The following is a 22811-nucleotide window of genomic DNA, read 5'->3' as shown; positions in this document are numbered from 1 at the left end:
AATCTTTGAATTTGCTCAAATTCTGACTCTAAAGTGCATTTAGTTACAGGCATACTATGCTTTGATTCTAAGGGACGGAAACACAAAATTATATCAGAATGTTTTAATAGCATTTTCACCATGAACACAAGTCACTAACATAGCTACAGCTATTAATACTCCCAATGTTTCAGTAGGCCTACTCCCTCTTATCAATGTCCTTGAAGTTTAACACTTGCTCACAACACACACTCTCCTTCTCACATACACACAGCTTTAAGTACTATTAACCTCTACGGGATCGGTGTCCCGTATATGGGACGGTTGAGCGAACGTGCGCCAATGTGCTTAGCATGACTGTTGTATGTAACAGCAAACTTTCCAGGACATAGACATGTCTAATATGGGCAGAAAGCTTAAATTCTTGTTAATATAACTGCACTGTCCAATTTAAAGTAGCTATTACAGTGAAAAAATACCATGCTATTGTTTGAGGGGAGTGCACAACAACAAAAAACGTATCATGGCAACTGGTTTGATACATTCACCTCTGAAGGTAAATAATGTACTTCCATTCAGTAATCTTTTTCTGATTTGTCATCCTAAGGGTCCCAGAGATTAAATGTACCATAGTTTTCTTTGATAAAATCCATTTTTATATTCAAATGTAGGAACTGGGTTCTACAGTTTGAACCCCTGCTGTCTCTGGCTCCACACCCACCCCGCCCGGCAATCTAGATGTGTGAAAGTTAGTGTATAAGCTAATGATCCATCATGTTTGACATTCCTGGGATTGTGTAAACTTACAAAAATGATATGGTAATACAAAATGTATGTTCTCTATAGTTATGTACTTGAAAATGTATCAATTGACCAATTCGGCACATTTGGGCAGACTTTATACAAAATAGTCCAGTATCGCAACGCTTCACTGGATCAATCTGCAACTTTGACACACACCGCTGCCATCTAGTGGCCATTCTCTTGCATGTCAAATATGATTTAAAAAAATAGAAAACGCATGTTTTATTGTTTGTATTATCTTTTACCAGATCTAATGTCTTATATTCTCCTAGATTCATTTCAAATTTCCACAAACGTCAAAGTGTTTCCTTTCAAACGGTATCAAGAATATGCATTTCCTTGCTTCAGGTCCTGAGCTACAGGCTGTTAGATTTGGGTATGTGGTTTTAGGCGAAAATTGAAAAAAAGGGTCCGATCCTTAAGAGGTTAAAGCTTCGGGGATTCTAAATGAGTGTGACTATAGGAGAAAATAACCATCTCTATGGATTCAAAGAACAAAGAGCTTTTAAAAACTGTAACCATCTTGACTGTTCAGATAACTTTACACAAATAGGCCTACACACTCCCTCCATCCCACCCTCTCTCACTTACTCCCGCTCTCACATTATTGACTAGGATATTGAATACTGAATTGTTGGGAAAGAGCAAGCAAGAAAGGCGTTTCACTGTACTAGTGCACGTGACAATAACATGTAAATTGAAACATCCTCTCCCACACACAATCATACACACCCCACTCTTGCATATGCAGCCTAACTTTGAAGCATCTCTTTGAAGAGCCTATTCCTGTTCAGTTCTTCCTGTGCCATCCAAATTGGTGCATAGCCAAGTCAGGTTGCAAGCAATGTCACTTATTATCAAACCGAAACATTGTGGCTGGCGAGTAGTTTAAAACGGCACGCGACATGCGCACCAATCCACGGCAGAAAGAAAAAACATAGCTCTGGTAATATTGGGCATAACATTTACATGATTTTAACTAGAGGCACACGGTCTTCAGATATGTAAAGGCGCAAGCATTGACTGCAGCTGTGTTCCGTGTTGCGTTCTGCACTTAAAAGGGTTGGTGCTGAAACACGTGCGGTGAAGAAATGGAGACAGCGTCTCAAAAGTTACAGCGATAAACATGTCACGTTATTACGGCGTTAACTTTGACAACCCTAGTAGTAATACAACTGATCTGGTGTTATTCTAACCCAATATGGGATTGCTTTGAATTTCACAGTTAACCTCTTATGGATCGGACCCTTTTTTTTTTTTTTTTCCACTTAAAATGACATACCCAAATCTATTTTTTTACAAAATTTATTTCACCTTTATTTAACCAGGTAAGCCAGTTGAGAACAAGTTCTCATTTACAACTGCGACCTGGCCAAGATAAAGCATAGCAGTGCGATAAAAACAACAACACAGAGTTACATATGGGGTAAAAAAAACATAAAGTCAAAAATACAACAGAAAATATATATACAGTGTGTGCAAATGTAGCAAGTTATGGAGGTAAGGCAATAAATAGGCTATAGTGCAAAATAATTACAATTAGTATTAACACTGGAAGGATAGATGTGCAAGAGATTATGTGCAAATAGAGATACTGGGGTGCAAAAGAGCAAAATAAATAACAATATAGGGATGAGGTAGTTGGGTGGGCTAATTTCAGATGGGCTGTGTACAGGTGCAGTGATCGGTAAGGTGCTCTGACAACTGATGCTTAAAGTTAGTGAGGGAGATAAGTGTCTCCAGCTTCAGAGATTTTTGCAATTCGTTCCAGTCATTGGCAGCAGAGAACTGGAAGGAATGGCGGCCAAAGGAGGTGTTGGCTTTGGGAATGACCAGTGAGATATACCTGCTGGAGCGCAGACTACGGGTGGGTGCTGCTATGGTGACCAATTAGCTAAGATAAGGCAGGGATTTGCCTAGCAGTGATTTATAGATGGCCTGGAGCCAGCGGGTTTGACGACGTACAAGTAGTGAGGACCAGCCAACAAGAGCGTACAGGTCACAGTGGTGGGTAGTGTATGGGGCTTTGGAGACAAAACGGATGGCACTGTGATAGACTACATCCAATTTGCTGAGTAGAGTGTTGGAGGCTATTTTGTAAATGACATCGCCGAAGTCAAGGATCGGTAGGATAGTCAGTTTTAACTGCCTGTAGCTCAGGACCTGAAGCAAGGAAATGCATATTCTTGATACCATTTGAAAGGAAACACTTTGAAGATTGTGGAAATGTGAAATTCATGTAGGAGAATATAACACATTAGATCTGGTTAAAGATAATACAAATAAAAAACATGCGTTTTTTTTGTTCCATCATCTTTGAAATGCAAGAGAAAGGACACAATATAATATTGCAGTTTGGGCACAATTTAGATTTTGGCCCCTAGATGGAAGCAGTGTGTGTGCAAAGTTTCAGATTGATCCAGTGAAGCACTGCAATACTGGACTATTTTGTATCAAGTCTGCCCAAAATTTGCCGAATTGGTCAATTGATACATTTTCAAGTACATAACTATAGAGAACATACAAAAATGATATGGTAATACAAAATGTATGTTTACACACTCCCAGGAATGTCAAACATGATGGATCATTAGCTTATACACTAACTTTCACACTTCTAGATGGCCGGGCGGGGTGGGTGTGGAGCCAGAGACAGCAGGGGTTCAAACTGTAGAACCCAGTTCCTACATTTGAATATAAAAATTGATTTTATCAAACAAAACTATGCTACATTTTATCTCTGGGACCCTTAGGATGACAAATCAGAGCAAGATTACAGAATGTAAGTACATTATTTACCTTCAGAGGTGAATGTATCAAACCAGTTGCCGTGATACCATTTTTGTTGTTGTGCACTCCCCTCAAACAATAGCATGGTATTTTTTCACTGTAATAGCTACTGTAAATTGGACAGTGCAGTTAGATTAACAAGAATGTAAGCTTTCTGCCCATATAAGACATGTCTATGCCCTGGAAAGTTTGCTGTTACTTACAACAGTCGTGCTAATCACATTAGCGCATGTTAGCTCAACCGTCCCGTATACGGGACACCGATCCCGTAGAGGTTAACCTGGTTACGAAATGAGGCTTAGATGTCAAAATATGTTGACATCTACGCTGTCGATATTCTGGTCAGAGGCACTAGGTAGCAGGATTATTGGTCTGTCTTTGCTTTAGCCTTACATTTCAAGATTTCTAATCTGAGATATAACACTGTACTTCAAATGGGGAAAATATGCAATGTTTCTAGAAGAAGAATTTTACTTTTTGTTTCTTTACATATTTTAAACTCTGAAATACAAAATGAAGAGGAACAATTTATATAATTGTCTGTAATTGTCTGTAATTGTGTAGCTCAGTTGGTAGAGCATGGCGTTTGCAACGCCAGGGTTGTGGGTCCGATTCCCACGGGGGGCCAGTATGAAAAAATTTATGCACTCACTAACTGTAAGTCGCTCTGGATAATAGCGTCTGCTAAATGACTAAAATGTAAATGTATTTTTTTTTAAAGGGTTTCATTCCTTATATAGGCACCAGCATCATTGGCCCCCTAGTGCGAAGGAGGTGTTTACTGTGTGGCTTGAATGTGTTTGATTGGAATGTGTTTGTACACTTGTGAGTAATCTGTAGCTCAATTGGTAGAGCATGGCGCTTGTAACGCCAGGGTAGTGGGTTCGATCCCCGGGACCACCCATACGTAAAAATGTATGCGTACATGACTAAGTCGCTATGGATAAAAGCGTCTGCTAAATGGCATATTATTATTATTATATTATTATTAATAGCTGGCCGTGTTAAAGGGAATTTGAAATGTACTTTCTCCACTCCTATTTAAATCAGCCAGCCTTTTTAAAGGGGAATAAAATAAACACGTGGTCAGCCTGCTGGAGGTAATTGAGCCTCTTTTTTTAGACCTTAATGAGGGATGTGTACCAATTGACACTGTAATCCCTATATAGTAGACTACTTTTGATCAGATCCCTATGGGCCCTGGTCAAAGGTAGTGCACTATAAAGGGAATAGGGTGCCATTTGGGACGCAGTTTATTCCTTAACGAGGTTTAAGGCGAGGGAGGCAGCAGGAGGAACCCTGCTGTAGTGAGCTAACAGGCTGTGTGGTTGTGATGTCTGTCTGCTCCGCGTGGTTAAAGACGCATGCTAATGCAGCTTGCGCTAGCAGCCACAAAGCAGGTTCACTAAGGCGCTCTCCTGTTGAGCTGCACACTAATGCCTCATACAGGCTCACACTACCTGCCAAACAGGTTTCACTTATTATTTTCATGTTGTTCACTCATGACAGTAACAACTTTAGCAGGAGGCCTATGGACAACACAACAAGCTACGAGAACAAAGCTACCTCTGTAATACACACACACACTTTCTCCACCAGCACAAACAAATCGATCAATAAATCAAATTTACTTATAAAGCACTTTTTACATCAGCAGATGTCACAAAGTGCTATACAGAAACCCAGCCTAAAACCCCAAACAGCAAGCAATGCAGATGCAGAAGCACGAATCTACTGGCAAAAGCACCTCTGGTCTTCGATATTCAACCAGACAACACCTCTGACCAGAGAAGAAAAGCATCCCCACTTCAATTACTCCTTAAGCCATTTCAACGTGGCATGGATGGATGTGGGGTGATGTACTAAATAACGAGTGGGCCACTCGGCTCAAGGGTACGAAGGAGAGACCCTTCACTCTCTGTCTCTATCACTCAGACACACAGTTTGAATGTCTGCTCTGGCAGCAGTGTTTTGTATGAGAGAGAGAGGCAGTCAGCAGGGGATGAGATACAGTTGAAGTCGGAAGTTTACATACACTGAGGTTGGAGTCATTAAAACTAGTTTTTCAACCTCTCCACACATTTCTTGTTAACAAATTATAGTTTTGGCAAGTCGGTTAGGACATCTACTTTGTGCATGACAAGTAATTTTTCCAACAATTGTTAACAGACAGATTATTTCACTTATAATTCACTGTATCACAATTCCAGTGGGTCAGAAGTTTACATACGCTTAGTTGACTGTGCCTTTAAACAGCTTGGAAAATTCCAGAAAATAATGTCATGGCTTTAGAAGCTTCTGATAGGCTAACTGACTTCATTTGAGTGAATTGGAGGTGTACCTGTGGATGTATTTCAAGGCCTACCTTCAAATTCAGTGCCTCTTTGCTTGACATCATGGGAAAATCTAAAGAAATCAGCCAAGACCTCAGAATAAAATGGTAGACCTCCACAAGTCTGGTTCATCCTTGGGAGCAATTTCCAAACACCTGAAGGTACCACGTTCATCTGTACAAACAATAGTACGCAAGTATAAACACCATGGGACCAAGCAGCCGTCATACCGCCCAGGAAGGAGACGCGTTCTGTCTCCTAGAGATGAACGTACTTTGATGCGAAAAGTGCAAATCAATCCCAGAACAGCAGCAAATGACCTTGTGAAGATGCTGGAGGAAACAGGTACAAAAGTACCTATATCCACAGTAAAACAAGTCCTATAGAGACATAACCTGAAAGGCCGCTCAGCAAGGAAGAAGCCACTGCTCCAAAACCGCCATAAAAAAGTCAAGACTACGGTTTGCAACTGCACATGGGGACAAAGATCGTACTTTTTGGAGAAATGTCCTCTGGTCTGATGAAACAAAAATAGAACTGTTTGCCCATAATGACCATCGTTATGTTTGGAGGAAAAAGGGGGTTGCTTGCAAGCTAAAGAACACCATCCCAACCGTGAAGCACGGGGTGGCAGCATGATTCTGTGGGGGTGCTTTGCTTCAGGAGGGGCTGGTGCACTTCACAAAAGATGGGAAGGAAAATTATGTGGATATATTGAAGCAACATTTCAAGACATCAGTCAGGAAGTTAAAGCTTGGTCGCAAATGGGTCTTCCAAATGGACAATGACCCCAAGCATACTTCCAAAGTTGTTGCAAAATGACTTAAGGACAACAAAGTCAAGGTATTGGAGTGGCCATCACAAACCCCTGACTTCAGTCCTATAGAAAATTTGTGGGCAGAACTGAAAAAGCGTGTGCGAGCAAGGAGGCCTATAAAACCTGACTCAGTTACACCAGCTCTGTCAGGAGGAATGGGCCAAAATTCACCCAACTTATTGTGGGAAGCTTGTGGAAGGCTACCCGAAATGTTTGACCCAAGTTAAACAATTTAAAGGCAATGCTACCAAATACTAATTGAGTGTATGTAAACTTCTGACCCAGTGGGAATGTGATGAAAGAAATAAAAGCTGAACTAAATCACTCTATTATTATTCTGACATTTCACATTCTTAAAATAAAGTGGGGATCCTAACTGACTGATTTTTACTAGGATTAAATGTCAGGAACTGTGAAAAACTGAGTTTAAATGTATTTGTCTAAGGTATGTAAACTTCCGACTTCAACTGTATGAGGCCAAAGCTGTGCAGCGTGAGCCATGCTCACTCCTCTGCTTCCCTCATGCTGCTTTCTGACAGATAAGGGCACCGTGGACAGGGCCCCACATGTAGAACTGACTCACACAGAGACTGACACACAGACACACAGTGTGGTGACAGTAATCTCCCTTGTGGGTGGCTGGCTGCCTCCTGCCCTTCCGTCAGCTGGGCTCTGTGTCCCGTGAAGCGCTTGTCATCCTGTCAGTGTGATGGAGGTGTGTGTGTGTGGTGCAGTGTGTAGTGTGTCTCGCAGGTCACTCCATCCTGACAGCATCCTCTTGGCAGATCAAACTGAGAAATCACCTACAGTGGGGGGGTTAACATGCCTTGTATTCAGACAGAACTGGCAGATTTCCCCTGCTGAACAGACACGTGTCAAACAGAGCCCACGTCCAAAATGGCACCCTATTCCCTTTATAGTGCACCACTTTTGACCAGAGGTGTATGGACCCAGAGGTGTATGGACCCTGGTCAAATGTAGAGCGCTATAAAAGACAATAGGGTGCCATTTGGGACGTAGACTGAAGCCGAGAGGAGCCCATTCTGTCTGGGCTCCATAGGGAACACCTGGCTGACTGAGAACAGAAGACCGTTATGACAGGCTCCCATGGCTTCTCATATTCATCCGTTTCAGAATGGAACTGGAATGGCTGCATCAGTGATAAAGGGCACAATCACAGCCATCGCTGATCTGGGGAGGTCAGGGCTATAGAAGTGAATGGAGGAGACGTCGCAGACTGACTGTGTTTACACTAGGAAGAGGCACAGTGCGGTGAAACATCGGAAGCCATTCACTTTCAATGGAAGGAAAGCGAGAGAAGCGGGGAGGGTGGGTGGACCGCTGAGTGATGCGAGCATAGGCAAGGGAGCTGAACAGGGCGGGACTAAAGTTCTGGAAAGCTGTACTGTACTCAAATCCTCCGCGAAATCGCGACACGAGTGACCAATCAGAGCTCACCATTGCTTCCAACCCCTACTGGATTGACTGAAAATGGCTGTTGTTATGTAACACTACCTAGCTTGCTTGCTAACACCCACATGAGGGCTAGCGTGTAAATGGCTGGTGAGGAGACCGAAGAGAGACAGGAACACTGCATTGCACACAAACACTGGCTGTTTGTTTACAGGACGGCATTGGTGATTCAGGAGAAGTGAAGCAATATGGGAGAAATCAATGGGGCCTGACACGAGCTGGCGAAAGGTCAGCATCCTAGAAGCACGAGGTTCGCAAACGGCAAGCCTAAGAGTGTTTACTGTAGGAGTGAGACGCAGAACACACGAGGGAGAGAGAAGAACAAACTGATGAAAACCTGGAGGATACGTGGGTGTACAAGGGCAAGGCATCAACAAAACGCCTAGTGTATGAGTGTATGAAAGAGGCAAGAGAGAACGAGAGAGAGAGAGCGAGACCGAGAGAGATGGTTCATGCTGGGTAGATCAGATTAGAGGGCTGTGTGCGTCACCATTTCCTCTTCCAGCACTGTTCTCTTCCATAATCAGCCTGGTCAGTAGAGTTCCTCTTCGTCTCCACTGATCTATTTCTAGGCCAGGTGAGGAGACATCGTTTCACATAGGTTGCGTCCCAAATGGCACCATATTTCCTATATAGTGAGCTACTTTTGACCAGGACCAATAGGGACTATATAGGGAACTGGAGGCCATTTGGGACACAGACTGAGAATAGATAATTCAGAATGCCTCTCATACAGTAGATGAGAAATTATTATTATTTCCCCTAAAGCAGGGGTAACTCAAGTACTATTTGAGAAGGTCCGGTCACACAAATTTCCTAGGCGGAAAAAAGTCCAGATGGACATTGTCAATTATCAGTGTAGTAACAAACCCCCACGTCGCAAGCCCTCTTGTTGGTGGAGCAGTTTAAAAGCAAATGTTCTGCAATTCTACACCTTTTCCCATATTTTATGTGTGTTTATATGATACCAGGGCTCAAGTGGTCTAACATTCGCGACGGCAGATATACTTTTGAGGAGAATGGAAACGTTGCCCATGCTACGTCAATGGGCCACGGGTGCATTGTGGGCGATTCTGGGACAAGGAGCGCTCTCCTTCAAGGAGTAAATGGGAGTCTATTGGGCGCTAGCTCAAAAACCCAACATTAGCACAAATTTCATCAACAAGAAGTACAACATAACAAATATTTTCCCAGATGTGAGATAATTAACTTGCCATCTGTAGTATCGTATAGCTTTGGAACCGTGGCATTATGTACTTGAGAAAAATAAACACGTTTCTCGACATATACACTGACTTTGAGAAGGGATTGCGTGACGATTAGTTTAGCAACCGCGTGATGCAGCATGACACCGTGAATGCGATTGGTCAACAGCCTGCTGGGTGGAGCGTTGTACAGTCCTTCATTCATTGGATTCCTATCTCCTTTCTATAATATCTCTGGCAACAGCACCCTGCAATGCATTCTGGACTAAAGAGGCAGACCAATAGGGAAAATGTGCTAGGAATATCGCAAAAATATGATCAATGGCTCATTAGAGAGAAGACATCCTCCCAAGCTATGACATCGGCCAGTATTGAAATCTGACATGTACGATGGTTTTCGTGATCTAAAAATATTATTCCTATTACCTTCCAGTGTAGTGAGAGTGACTTTATCACGGTGCTACGTCATACCGGACGGATTTCTGCCTGCTTGAATGGCAATAACTCAGATACACATGAAAACATGAAATGACCCAGGGAATCGATAGAACATCACTCAGAGATGCACAAAAACAATATAAACATTCAAATGGGTGAACCTTTCCTTTAACAAGGTCCTGTTGAGCAGTTGATTTGTACAATCTGGTGTGTTAGAGTAGGGCTGGAACAAAAGTCTCCACACCCAGTAGCTCTCCTGGGGGTATTATAAACTGGGTGGTTCGAGCCCTTAATGCTGATTGGCTGAAAGCCGTGGTATATACCACGGGTATGACAAAACATTTATTTTTACTGCTCTAATTACGTTGGTAACCAGTTTATAATAGTAATAAGACACCTCAGGGTTTGTGATATATGGTCAATATACCAAGGCTAAGGGCTGTATCCAGGCACTCCGTGTTGGGTCGTGCATAACAGCCCTTAGCTGTGGTATATTGGCCATATACCACATCCCCTCTGGCTTTATTGCTTAATTATACTACAACATTAGAACATTAGCCTACAACCAAAAGGTCTAATAAAAGAATGACCTCATTCAGTGAATCAGGTATCAAATGGCTATACTGTACTTCACAGGGTAGCTAAGCAGGAGGGCTCTAGACTGACTTTTTCCAGTGCCAAGTAAGACATGAAAGAAGCTATTTCATCTAACATGTTCAGGGAATGCATAATGTAAAGATTGTTGCTAGATAGCCATGCCATTGGTAGGCCTATATAGGCTACTTTCTGTATTCACCACAAATGGCGCGCTCAGCTCCATTGGCGCATCATCTCAATTACATACTTCATTTGTAAAGTGGTGTTATTTCCTCTTTACTGACAATTGAGAAATAATTGTTATACTCACAAAGCTGAGACACTCCTCTTTTTTAACAACAGTAGTTGTTTTAAAAACAGCGTCTTTCCCGCAATTACATTTCAAAATGTTGGTTAACTGTCAGTATGCTTGTGCTTATCAGAATGCATCTCTCTCTTCACTCCGTGTACAAAGGGTGAGGGAGTGAGAGCCAGCAGAGAACCAGGGACAGGGCAGATACTGTCTCACACGTTAATGTTTTTAAATGTATGTCAATTATAAAAAGTATTTTGTCTGTAATGTATTTTTCGTTTTGTGTCGGCTAATGGGAATCCTAATAAAATAAAATAAAACTCAAAACTTTCATTGGAGGAAGCAGGATAATGCACATTACTGTTGCCCAAATAATGGTTTTCAAACCAAAAAATATGCAGGAACATTTTGTAGCCTAATCACCGACATAAGCAAAATTGCTTCGGTAAGAGGACGATGTCGGTAATTTTTGGTTCATCAGCCCAGCTCTAGTTAGTATTGTTATCTATCAAATTGTATAGGCTACCTTGCACTCACCTCTCTCCTCTGGCAACGACCCGACTTGCACACGCACATGACGTGTACACACAGAGCCGCACGTGGTTGGAGAGCTCTAACACGTGGTTGGAGAGCTCTCTAACACGTGGTTGGAGAGCTCTCTAACACGTGGTTGGAGAGCTCTCTAACACGTGGTTGGAGAGCTCTCTAACACGTGGTTGGAGAGCTCTCTAACACGTGGTTGGAGAGCTCTCTAACACGTGGTTGGAGAGCTCTCTAACACGTGGTTGGAGAGCTCTCTAACACGTGGTTGGAGAGCTCTCTAACACGTGGTTGGAGAGCTCTCTAACACGTGGTTGGAGAGCTCTCTAACACGTGGTTGGAGAGCTCTCTAACTCGTGGTTGGAGAGCTCTCTAACACGTGGTTGGAGAGCTCTCTAACACGTGGTTGGAGAGCTCTCTAACACGTGGTTGGAGAGCTCTCTAACACGTGGTTGGAGAGCTCTCTAACATCTTGAAAGTGCGCCTCTAGTATTATCTGATGTTTAAAAAAATAAATAATAATAATTCCCATGGTGGCAACAATTTTGCAGCGGGACAATATTTTTACGACCTATGAAAAATGAATTAGACATTTTAAGACTTAAGGCCTTTAAATCAGATAAATGTATTTAAGACTAAGACTTTTTAAGGACCCGCGGACACCCTGGGATTTGTGGCTACTGCTGCTTGCCTTCAGGCCTATAAAACAGAGAGAAACAGAGTATGCCTCCCAAATGGTACCCTATTCCCTATTTAGTGCACTACCCATAAGGCTCTGGTCAAAGGTATGTAGGGAATAGGGTGACATTTGGGATGCACCCAGAGAAGAGTAATTCACTAAGATCCATCTAACCTCTCAGTCTCAGCCCCTTCCCACAGAGCCAGTTGCCGTTTCCACACATTTCTTCCACCATTGGTTCATACTTAAACACCTCTGGTAAATCAATAAACCATCATGAGTTTTGTGGCAGACTAGGAATTTTTCTTGAAACAAAAGCCAGGTTGTTATTGGTTGGTAGAGCTAAATGTCACTGGTTTATCACTAAAGCAGCCATGTGTAAAGTGGCCATATAGACATGACCATCTAGCCAAAATTACACGCATTTGCTGCCTATAAATGTGTTCTATTTTATGGTCAGTTTTATCCATTTTATACAGGCATTAAATAGCAGCTCACCCATGTGACACTTGCATCACGTCGTAAATCAACCTTATATTCCCGGTCATAACTCCGGTTATGGGCTAGATCCACTATCCAGCTCGGTTGGCTCCAATCTACTATCTCCCCAAAAAGGTGTGGGGTATTATGGCATATCTATTCCATCATTGTCATTGATGGTAACCCACTGAATTCTCTTGTTAGGTGAACACCGCCATCAATTGTTATAGCTCTATTTACGATTGTAAATGCTTCATGACCTGCCTGTTATCACATGCAAGACCAGAGCACTGAGAGGTAGAAAAAACATTCAGGGACTGTGAAACAATCTCAGGGTCCTACTGGAATAACTCATACACTACTATGACACACACACACACGAGACCTGGCGGTGGTCCAGCGCTCCAGCTTGGTGCCCATCACATGGTGGGGTCTGAAAGCCTGCCGTGTGTGTGTGTGTGTGTGTGTGTGTGTGTGTGTGTGTGTCTGAAAGCCCAGAGCAGCACTGCGTAGGAGCTGTTTTAATAACACAGGCATCAGGACACAAGATTACAACACAATCTGGGCTTTCTGCCGCAACAGGCAAGACACAAACACTCCCAGTTTATAGAGAGAGCTGCCTGCCACCTGCAACAACATTCAGCTAAAGCCAGGGCCTTCATCTGTCCTAAATGGAATAGCGGAAGGCTGTGTGTGTTTGTGTACGTCTCAGGAGGCGCATACTACTTAGTCTTCGGAGGAGTGTGGAGGATCCTAGGAGGATCTGCAGTGGGGTGTAGTGCTCACCATCTCTGATTTAGGTAACGTCTGAAATGGCACCCTATTCCCCATGTAGTGCACTACTTTTGACCATGGCCCATAGGGCTCTGTTAAAATGTAGTGCACTATATAGGGAATAGTGTGGCATTTGAGACACACCCCCTCTCTGATATAGCCTTCAGCTACAGAAAGGCCTGGATGGTTGTAAGATACCAAGCTGTAGTTTAACTACGTTGGGAAATCATTTAGCGAACTTGGGCAATGGGCATACATAACAACAATGTATATGTTCATGCACTTGCTTTGAGATGTATGGAAAATCGTATTTGTAAGGTGTAGCTTAGGCAGAATTGAGTAAACGCCACAAAACCTATTTTTTCAACCACCCTGGGCTTTTAAGCAACCACGCTAAATTCTCAAAGTCGTATTTTATTGTATATTTACGGAAGTCAATTTTTTCCGGGCCGTGAGCGTCATCTCTTTATCGCCACTGTTTTAAGGGAAGTCTCCGGGGTGAGGGAGTCTGCGTCCCAAATGGGGGGGAGATGAGCGCCTTCGTGCGCTCCTTCAAAAAGATTTACAGGCACTGTTCAAAGCCTCGCTGCCTCCCTCCTGGATTCCGATGGAGCATGCAGCTTGGCCTGTTTACAATGGCGCTGGGAAAGACGAAGTAGATTTGATTACGGCTTGAAAAGAAAACAAAGATGAAACGACGGTTCCCGAGAGAGTTTAATATCATGTCACATTTCACAGGAATTCTATTAAAATTCGTGACACTTGAAAACAAAAAAACTGACTGTAAATAATAATATATCTAAGTGAAACACAGGAATTGTTGATTTGGATTTAAGTTTCAACTCTAATACCCATCATGTTCCATCGTGCCAAAAACTGCAGCGGGGGGGTGATTAGTACATCAATGTGATTAGTACATCAATCAGTTGCTAGAATATGCATATTTCTGAAGAGGCCGTTTCCTCAGCCATGTCACCATGGCAACACCAGCAGCGACCTAACTTTATAGGCAGCCTGAGGAGGAGTGCTAGCAGCAGCGGGCATAGAGAGAGGCAGAGGGGGCGAGAGAGAGGTGGGGGCGAGAGAGAGCGAGCGAGAGAGCGAGCGAGGGAGAGAGCGACGAGCAAGGGGCCGAGAGAGAGAGAGCGAGCGAGGGGGCGAGAGAGCGAGCGAGGGGGCGAGAGAGAGAGCAGCGGGCGAGAGAGCGAGCAAGCGGGCGAGAGAGAGAGCGAGCGAGGGGGCGAGAGAGAGAGCGAGCGAGGCGAGAGAGAGAGCGAGCGAGGGGCCCGAAAGAGGCGACGAGGGCGCGAGAGAGAGCCAGCGAGGCGAGAGAGAGAGCGAGCGAGGGAAGCAGAGAGAGCGAGCGAGGGGGCGCAGAGAGAGCAGCGAGGGGGCCAGAGAGAGCGAGCGAGGGGCGAGAGAGAGCCAGCGAGGGCGCAGAGAGAGCGAGCGAGGGGCTAGAGAGAGCGAAAGGGGCGAGAGAGAGCGAGCGAGGGCAGAGAGAGCCCGGGGGCAGAGAGAGCGAGCGAGGGGGCGAGAGAGAGAGAGCGAGGGGGCGAGAGAGAGCGAGAGCGAGGGGGCAAGAGAGAGAGAGCGAGGGGGCAAGAGAGAGAGAGCGAGGGGGAGAGAGAGAGCGAGGTGAGCGAGGCAGGGCCAGAGAGAGCGAGGGGGCGAGAGCGAGGGGGCCAGAGAGAGAGAGGGGGGGGCCAGAGAGAGAGAGAGAGGGGGCCAGAGAGCGAGAGAGGGGGCCAGAGAGAGAGAGAGGGGGCCAGAGAGAGAGAGAGGGGGCCAGAGAGAGAGAGGGGGCCAGAGAGAGAGAGAGGGGGCCCAGAGAGAGAGAGGGGCCAGAGAGAGAGAGAGGGGGCCAGAGAGAGAGAGAGGGGGCCAGAGAGAGAGAGAGAGAGAGAGAGAGCCAGAGAGAGAGAGGGGGGCCAGAGAGAGAGAGAGGGGGGGCCAGAGAGAAAGAGAGGGGGCCAGAGAGAGAGAGAGAGAGGGGGGCCAGAGAGAGAGAGAGAGAGAGAGAGAGGGGCCAGAGAGAGAGAGAGAGGGGGCCAGAGAGAGGGGGCGAGAGAGGAGGAGGGGGAGAGAGGAGGAGAGGGGGGAGAGAGGAGGGGGAGAGAGGAGGAGGGGGGAGAGAGAGAGGAGGGGGAGAGAGAGAGGAGGGGGAGAGAGGAGGAGGGGGGAGAGAGGGGAGGGGGAGAGAGAGGACGGGGAGAGAGGAGGACGGGGAGAGAGGGGAGGGGCGAGAGAGGAGGCGGGGGAAGAGGAGGAGGGGCAGAGAGGGAGGCGAGAGAGGGAGGGGCGAGAGGGGGGGAGAGAGAGGAGGGGGGAGAGAGGAGGAGGGGGAGAGAGGAGGAGGGGGGAGAGAGGAGGAGGGGGAGAGAGAGGAGGGGGAGAGAGGAGGAGGGGGAGAGAGGAGGAGGGGGAGAGAGAGGAGGGGGGAGAGAGGGGGAGGGGGGAGAGAGGAGGAGGGGGGAGAGAGTTTCTCCTGGTCTACGTCTGGCGGCTGGTGATGAACTACAGACGGCGCTGGGTTGCTGGTGGCCATGACATGACTGGGACAGGACGTACAGCCCAAATGGCGCCCTATTCCCCACATAGTTCGTATGGGCCCTGGTCAGAAGTAGTGCACTATCTAGGGAAGAGGGCTGGCCGTGACGGTGACAGGGTGAACCACATTACAGTTATAGACACTACATACCCTGGGGGTGGGATGACTGCTATATCTGATTAGGACACAACCCAATGAGAGGACTCAGCAGTGGCATTGGAAGTACAGTACCTATTCAATCTTTTCAGAGCCACTCTTTACCAGCATGCAGGTCTGGTCTACACATACGTTTCAACACAATTACCTGTGGTAGTCAAATGGACAAATATGAAAGTGTCGACAGGGTTAGAAAGTTATCTGAAGAATATTACCGTAATATAATACTACCTGTGAGCACGCAAGCAACTGTGGGCCGTGTAAAATTTTTTTATAATGTATACCTTGGCACGGTGCCATTGTTTCGTGATGACACAGTGATAAATACTGTAAATTGAAGGATTCTCTGCCTGCACACACACTGCAAGACATAAGTATGTCCAAAACTGCAGGCCACACAGCATGTCTACAAGGCAACACTCACCAGCTATCCACACACACACAGGTTTATCAGGCACTGAGTGACTTACACAGTCACCAGGGACAGGAGGGAACTCCAATGTGAGACAAATGTATAATTAACTGATGATCTTTAAACAGCTGGCAGGCAATATGCCATCATCACAGATAGAAAGCATGGGTTTCATAGAAAAGGGCATATTTAAACCCTGCCTGAATGATGCCCAAGAGAATCACGAGACCAAAACAGGATTCCACACTCTAATCAATCCAAATTACCCTTTGAAATCGAATCCAGCATTGAAATTCTGTGCTTACATCTCGGCTGCCACGCTTGGCCTAAATAATATCCGGCAATTACTCTTAAGTCGACTTCCATAATGATTTCTCCCTCTTAGGAGAGGGAAGGAAAATCTATGGGAAAGCGTGGGAGTAGAAGGGTAGAAGGGGAGGAGAGAGGAAGGGAGGGAAAGAGGAGAAGAGGGGATGAAGGAGGAAGAGAGGGAGGAAGAGAGAAGGGGGAAAAGGGAGAGAGAGGAAGACAGAGGAAGAGAAAGAAATGGGGGGAATGAGTGAGAGGAAGAGAAAGATGAATAAGAAGAGAGAGCGAGAATGATGGAGAGAGAGAGGCAGAACAAGAGAAAGGATGAGGGAGTGCTTAGTGGTGCAAGAGAACCACTGAAACGCAGCCATGTCCACATCCGTTGACTGTCAAGCCAAAACAACGCTGTATCAGTAGCTATGAAATGGACAGTCAAATCGACAAGTTTCTCTGACACAGAAGGAAAAATAAGTGCATGGGAGCAACGAGGAAGAGCTCCGATTGGCTCAGTGAGCCGTGGGCCCACCCTGACTGACGTGCCAGTGCTCCAATGGTGTGCCGACAACTCAGTTGAGCACTGAGACACGGCAGAGCAGAGGAGAGAATGCAGCAGGAAAGCTGAACCGAGCCAGCAGGCCCTTCCACACCCTCGCGCTCTCCAACCCTCCTCCATAAGACAGAAGCCTAAATAAGGCTTGTGTGGGCTAAGTCAGCTCAACAGCCATGGAGAACCAGCCCTCAGTGTTAGTGGGAGACTAGAGCCAAGTCCCAAATGGCACCCTATTGCTGACATAATGCAGGACTAAGCTTAATCTGTGTCTGGAAAACCAGCCCCTTGGTGTCGTCTGAAGAGAACTATAGTCTAGATCTGACTCCCAAATGGCACCATATATCCCATAGTGCACTACTTTTGACCAGATGGACCCTTTTCAAAAGTAGTGCACTTTATAGTGAATAGGGTGCCATTTGGGACACAGTACAGGGCTCCAGTCCTCAGTAATAATAAGTGACAGTTGTGTTTTCCAGACAGGGTCGGAGTCCCACGGTGGCCCCAGTTAAAGCACTGTGGTCTTTTTAAAGCAGTGGCAAGGAACCAAAAGGTAATGTCAGCCCTGACAAGTGTTAAGGACATGGCTCCTGCCCTGCAATAAATATGCAATGGGTAGGCTGACGCAGAATGTCTACGGTGTGTGTGTGTGCCTCAGGGTTGAGCTTAATTCGAATTGAAGGCAGTCAATTGAGGAAGTAAACTAAAACCCTGGATGTGTATGTGTTGCAGTTCCCTCAGTACATTTTGTGGTGCAGGTCGAGTGCTGTGCAGTATGCGTTTCCAGTGGCTGTGAAGTAGACTAGCACATTTTGTGGTGCAGTGTTTGCTGGTGTTTTTCAGATACTGTGAAGTGGACTTACAGGTAGACTGGAGGGTCTGTCCTGCTGGCTGAGGCCCATCTCCTCATGGTTGGGCTTCCCAGGGGTCAAAGCAGAATGGCCCCTGTTGCCATAGACCTCCTGTGACACCTCCTATACAGACAGAGAAGGACAGGAGCGAGGAGAGAGGGAGGGGAGAGAGAGAGGAGAGAGAGAAAGACAGGAGAGAGGCGAGAGAGAGAGGAGAGAGAGAGGACAGGAGAGACAGAAAAGGACATAGAGAGAAGGAAAGGAGAGAGGGGAGAGACAGAGAAGGACATAGAGAGAAGGAAAGGAGAGAGGGGAGAGAGAGAGAAGGACAGAGAGAGACAGAGAGAGAGAGAGAGACAGGACAGAGAGGGAGAGACAGAGAGGACAGAGAGAGAGAGAATGACAGAGAGAAGGACAGGAGAGAGAGAAGGACAGGAGAGAGGACAGAGAAAGAGGGAGAGAGAGAGAAGGACAGGAGAGAGAGGAGAGGGAGAGAGGGGAGAGAGGAGAGGGGAGAGAGGAGGGGGAGAGAGGAGAGGAGGGGGAGAGAGGAGAGGAGGGGGAGAGAGGAGAGGAGGGGGAGAGAGGAGAGGAGGGGGAGAGAGAGGACAGAGAGAGGAGAGGGAGAGAGAGGACAGGCGAGACGAAAGGGAGAGAGAGGACAGGCAAGAGGAAAGAGAGAAGGACAGAGAGAGGACAGAGAGAAGGACAGAGAGAGGACAGAGAGAGAGAGAAAGACAGGACAGAGAGAGAGAGAGAGAGAGGACAAAGGGAGAGAGAGCGAGAAGGCCAGAGAGAGCAAGAGAGAAGGCCAGCGAGAGAGGAGGGAGAGAGGGGGGGTGAGAAAGAGAGGGAAAGAGAGGAGAGAGAGAGAGACAGATAAGACGGAGAGAGAAGACAGAGAGAGAAGGAAAGGGGAGAGGAGAGAGAGCGAGAGAGGAGGACACAGAGAGAGAGAAGGACAGAGAGAGGGGAGAGAGAGAGAGGACAGTGGGAGAGAGAGAGAGAAGGGCAGAGAGAGAGGGGAGAGAGAGGACAGAGGGAGAGAGAGAAAAGGACAGGGGGAGAGAGAGAGAATGACAGAGAGAGAAAAGGACAGGAGAGAGGAGAGGAGAGAGACAGAGAGAGAGGACAGAGTGGGAGAGAGAAGACAGAGCGAGAGAAGGGGAGAGAGAAGACAGAGGGAGAGAGAATGACAGAGAGAGAGAAGGACAGGAGAGAGGAGAGGAGAGAGAGAAGGACAGAGAGAGAGGAGAGAGAGGACAGAGAGAGAGAGAGGAGGACAGAGAGAGAGGGGAGAGGACAGAGAAAGAGAGGAGGACAGAGAGAGAGAAGGAAAGGAGAGAGGAGAGGAGGACAGAGAGAGGGGAGAGAGAGGACAGAGGGAGAGAGAGCGAATGACAGAGAGAGAGAAGGACAGGAGAGAGGAGAGGAGAGAGAGGACAGAGAGAGAGAAGGACAGAGAGAGAGGGGAGAGAGGACAGCGAGAGAGAGAGAGAGAGAGAGAGAGAAGGACAGAGATGACAGAGAGAAAGAAAGAGGACCGAGAGAGAGAGAGACAGAGGACAGAGAGAGAGAGCGAGAAGGCCAGCAAGAGAGAGCGAGAGAAGGCCAGCAAGAGAGAGAGAGAGAGAGAGAGAGAAGGCCAGCGAGAGAGAGAGAAGGGCAGAGAGAAGGACAGAGAGCGAGAGAAGGACAGAGAGCGAGAGAGGAGCGCGAGAGAGGAGGACAGGAGAGAGATGCAGGGTGAAGGAGAAGTGAAACAGAAATTTACTAATCCATTTCTGCTGACATTTAAAATGCCCCCCCTATGAAGGCCTGTGTCGCGCTTCTCCATCTGCTTCGTTAAACAGGACACACACACACCTCTCAAAGAACAGGCAGAGAGTGGTGGCAACACTATACCACAGCCGGTAACTGGGTCTGGGTATGTCTAAGGACAATCGCTGACTTTAACCCCACAAATAACATGATACTGTGTTAAAATGGTAAATACTGGAGTAAAATGTTAAGTACTGGAGTCTCAGGCAACAAACTGCCGCCTTTAATCCCAAAGAGCGGAGAAGGGATGATTTGTACTTTTTTGTTTATGTAAATCATACAGATTAGTATAAACTGACATGTAGCCCAGTGACTCAGCGGATATTAAATATTCTGTGGTTAATTGATTTTGTAGGATTTCCTCAAAACGAGAGCCTATCATTTCCTTAGGTAAGCAAATTCTTAGGAGGCCAGCCAGTTCATTGAGAATCTGAGTCCGTTTGAAATGAGGCAAGGAGAAAAGTACAGACTAGCAGTACAAACTAGTGCCATTAGGCCGTTAGCCTGGTGAGATATTTACAGACCGAGGAGGGCTGGCGAGGTTTACTCAAGTGGAGTGCCGGGATAGCTGGGTCACGGCCAGGTCAGACTCAGGCCAATGTTTACACTCTGATGATGCCATCAGTGCTGTGGCGTACTCGCTCACATGCAAGCCGTATGGAACAGCTGCTCTGGCACGATAAAGACCATTTCCCTCAACAGGCAGGGAGGGCCAGTGGAGAGGAGCGGGGCATGTACTCTGTGTGTGTGTGTCTGGGAGGGCCGCGCACAGGAAACGAATCATAGTGAAAGTATGCAGCCAGCGAGAGGCCAACTCCGCCCCCCCCCACCCCCACCAAGGAACAGATGTGTCTACTTGAGTTCTGCATACATTGGGATGAACATGGGTTTTATCTGTAGATGCATCGTAAGCTGGATGATAAATTGGAGTTGGGGTTTGCATGCATTATAGAACAAAAATCCAAAATTATAAAATTTTAAAAGATCATGAAATTCAGCCAGTCAGTTTTTCCATTATTTAATTACGTTTCCAGATCATTAAGGATGTTCATACACTGTAATGTAGGCATACATAGCAGTATTGTACAAGCTCTCAGCTTTACCAGGCAGGCTGAGAGACAGTGATATTACACATAGCTTACACATTAAAGACTATTCCTTTGCTTTTGACATGCTTGGCTGCACAGTAATGAAATATGTTCCGAGGGAATTTGTTTGAAGTACGGCGAGGGGCGAGGGATGCGTGATTTAAGGGAAATTAAACAGAATTCATCCATTGGCAACAAAGCATCACAGAATATGGATTAATCCCAAATGGCAACCTATTCCCTATATAGTGCACTACATTTGACCAGGGGACATAGGGCTCTAGTCAAAAGTAGTGCACTATATATGGAATAGGGAGCCATTTGAGTTGCAACATATCAGTAACTCTGACAGGCTCTTTATGTTTGAGGTCAACGGGGAATACATTAGAAATGTATAAGCAATAGAACAGCCATGTGCTAAAATGTACATTTTATTATTATTCCCCAAAGCAGCAGTCCGCTGGGTGCTCAAGAATACGCCCGTCGTCAGCAAGCAACCGGTTCATTATGTAATCACGTCTATTTCGCGTATCATGCTTGTTGTATGGCCTCAAAAAACAAAAAAAGTTTCATTCCTTATTTTAAAAGAGATTTGCATCTAACCAGTGTGTCGGATGAATGCTAGTCATTACACAATGGTGGAACAAGCTCCCCCACGACGCCAGGACAGCAGAGTCACTGACCACCTTCCGGAGACACTTGAAACCCTACCTATTTAAGGAATACCTGGAATAGTATAAAGTAATCCTTCTACTCCCCCCTCCCCCCCATAAATAAAAAAGTGGTTGTCCCACTGGCTATCATAAGTTGAATGCACCAATTTGTAAGTCGCTCTGGATAAGAGCGTCTGCTAAATGATGTAAATGTAAAATACCCCCAGTAAATCAACGCTCTAGCAGACTCAAGCCTGTTTTATAGGCGCTGACACTTAATCACCAATTAATTCTAGTGAATCATTTGAGAAGAAAACGCTCATCAAGTTGTGGAAATACTCATCAAGTTGTAGGGTCTTCGAGGGTGTGCTGTTACCATAGAGACGCAGAAGTGGAAGGCTGCCTGACCGGGTTCACATCTCTTCTCATTAACTACAGGCCTTTATCCAGTCAAACGGAGCGGAGAGAGAAAAGCTACTCTTTACTGTAAAGCCGACTTTAAGGCCAAAATCATCCTTCCTGCCGAGCGTAATGTGACCTCCAGTCTAAGCTGAGAGCGGCATTAATATTCTCAGTGAAATGCAGAGGCGGGCTTGGACCTTGGTAGCTAGCTACAGAGGATTTATCCTTCACCCCTCAGTAGACCGTTCTTCACTGAGACGAGTCATAAGAGCCAAGCTGCCTGGCTGCAGTTCCCCAACACACAGCATGCATTCCAAATGACACCCTATTCCTATGTCAGGATTCCCCAACTGGTGGCCCACTGGTGATTTTATTTAGCTTTCTGAGCCCAAGAATAATGTGTGGGGGGAGGACATAAGACTGTAAAAACACCAGCAAATCAGCTCCAAGTGATTTACATTTTGGAAATCATCACAGTGCGGCCATTTTACTCGCTGTGCGACCTGGAATTTTTATTTAGGAGTACCAGTGTGCCTAGAAAACAAATCACCCAGATGATAATTGTTGCAATGATTACTTCACTGTACCGCAACGCAAGTGCCATGGAGAATACGCTGACCGCATATTCATGACCGTCATGCTTACACCATTAGTACAAAGAAAACATCTTGTTACCGCAAATAGATTTTTCATTGTGCTCCTAAATGTCCTTGTGTGCGCCTAAATATGTAAACTTAGGCGCACACGTGCTCATTGGGAAAAAGGTCATCGTAGAGCCCTGAAGGTTTTCCCACGCATAATAGAGAAATACAGTGCCTTG

General features: G+C 46.0%; 1 protein-coding gene across 5 annotated transcripts in view; it reads right to left on the bottom strand.

The window, feature by feature from the left end:
* LOC121552225 (AT-rich interactive domain-containing protein 1B) overlaps positions 1-22811 on the bottom strand; it is a 104528-nt gene that overhangs the window by 58428 nt on the left and 23289 nt on the right. For 3 of the 5 annotated variants that reach the window (XM_045211355.1, XM_045211357.1, XM_045211358.1), the window contains exon 4: positions 18040-18150. The exons of the other annotated variants lie outside the window; for them this stretch is intronic. In XM_045211355.1, coding sequence (XP_045067290.1) covers positions 18040-18150 — 111 coding nt within the window. The remainder of the gene's footprint in view (positions 1-18039; positions 18151-22811) is intronic. 5 annotated transcript variants of the gene reach the window in all.

This window comes from Coregonus clupeaformis, chromosome 36 (genome assembly GCF_020615455.1).
Source record: "Coregonus clupeaformis isolate EN_2021a chromosome 36, ASM2061545v1, whole genome shotgun sequence".
Taxonomy (NCBI): Eukaryota; Metazoa; Chordata; class Actinopteri; order Salmoniformes; family Salmonidae; genus Coregonus; species Coregonus clupeaformis.
The sequence above is the reverse complement of the archived record's forward strand: the minus strand, read 5'-3'. Positions and strand labels throughout refer to the sequence as shown.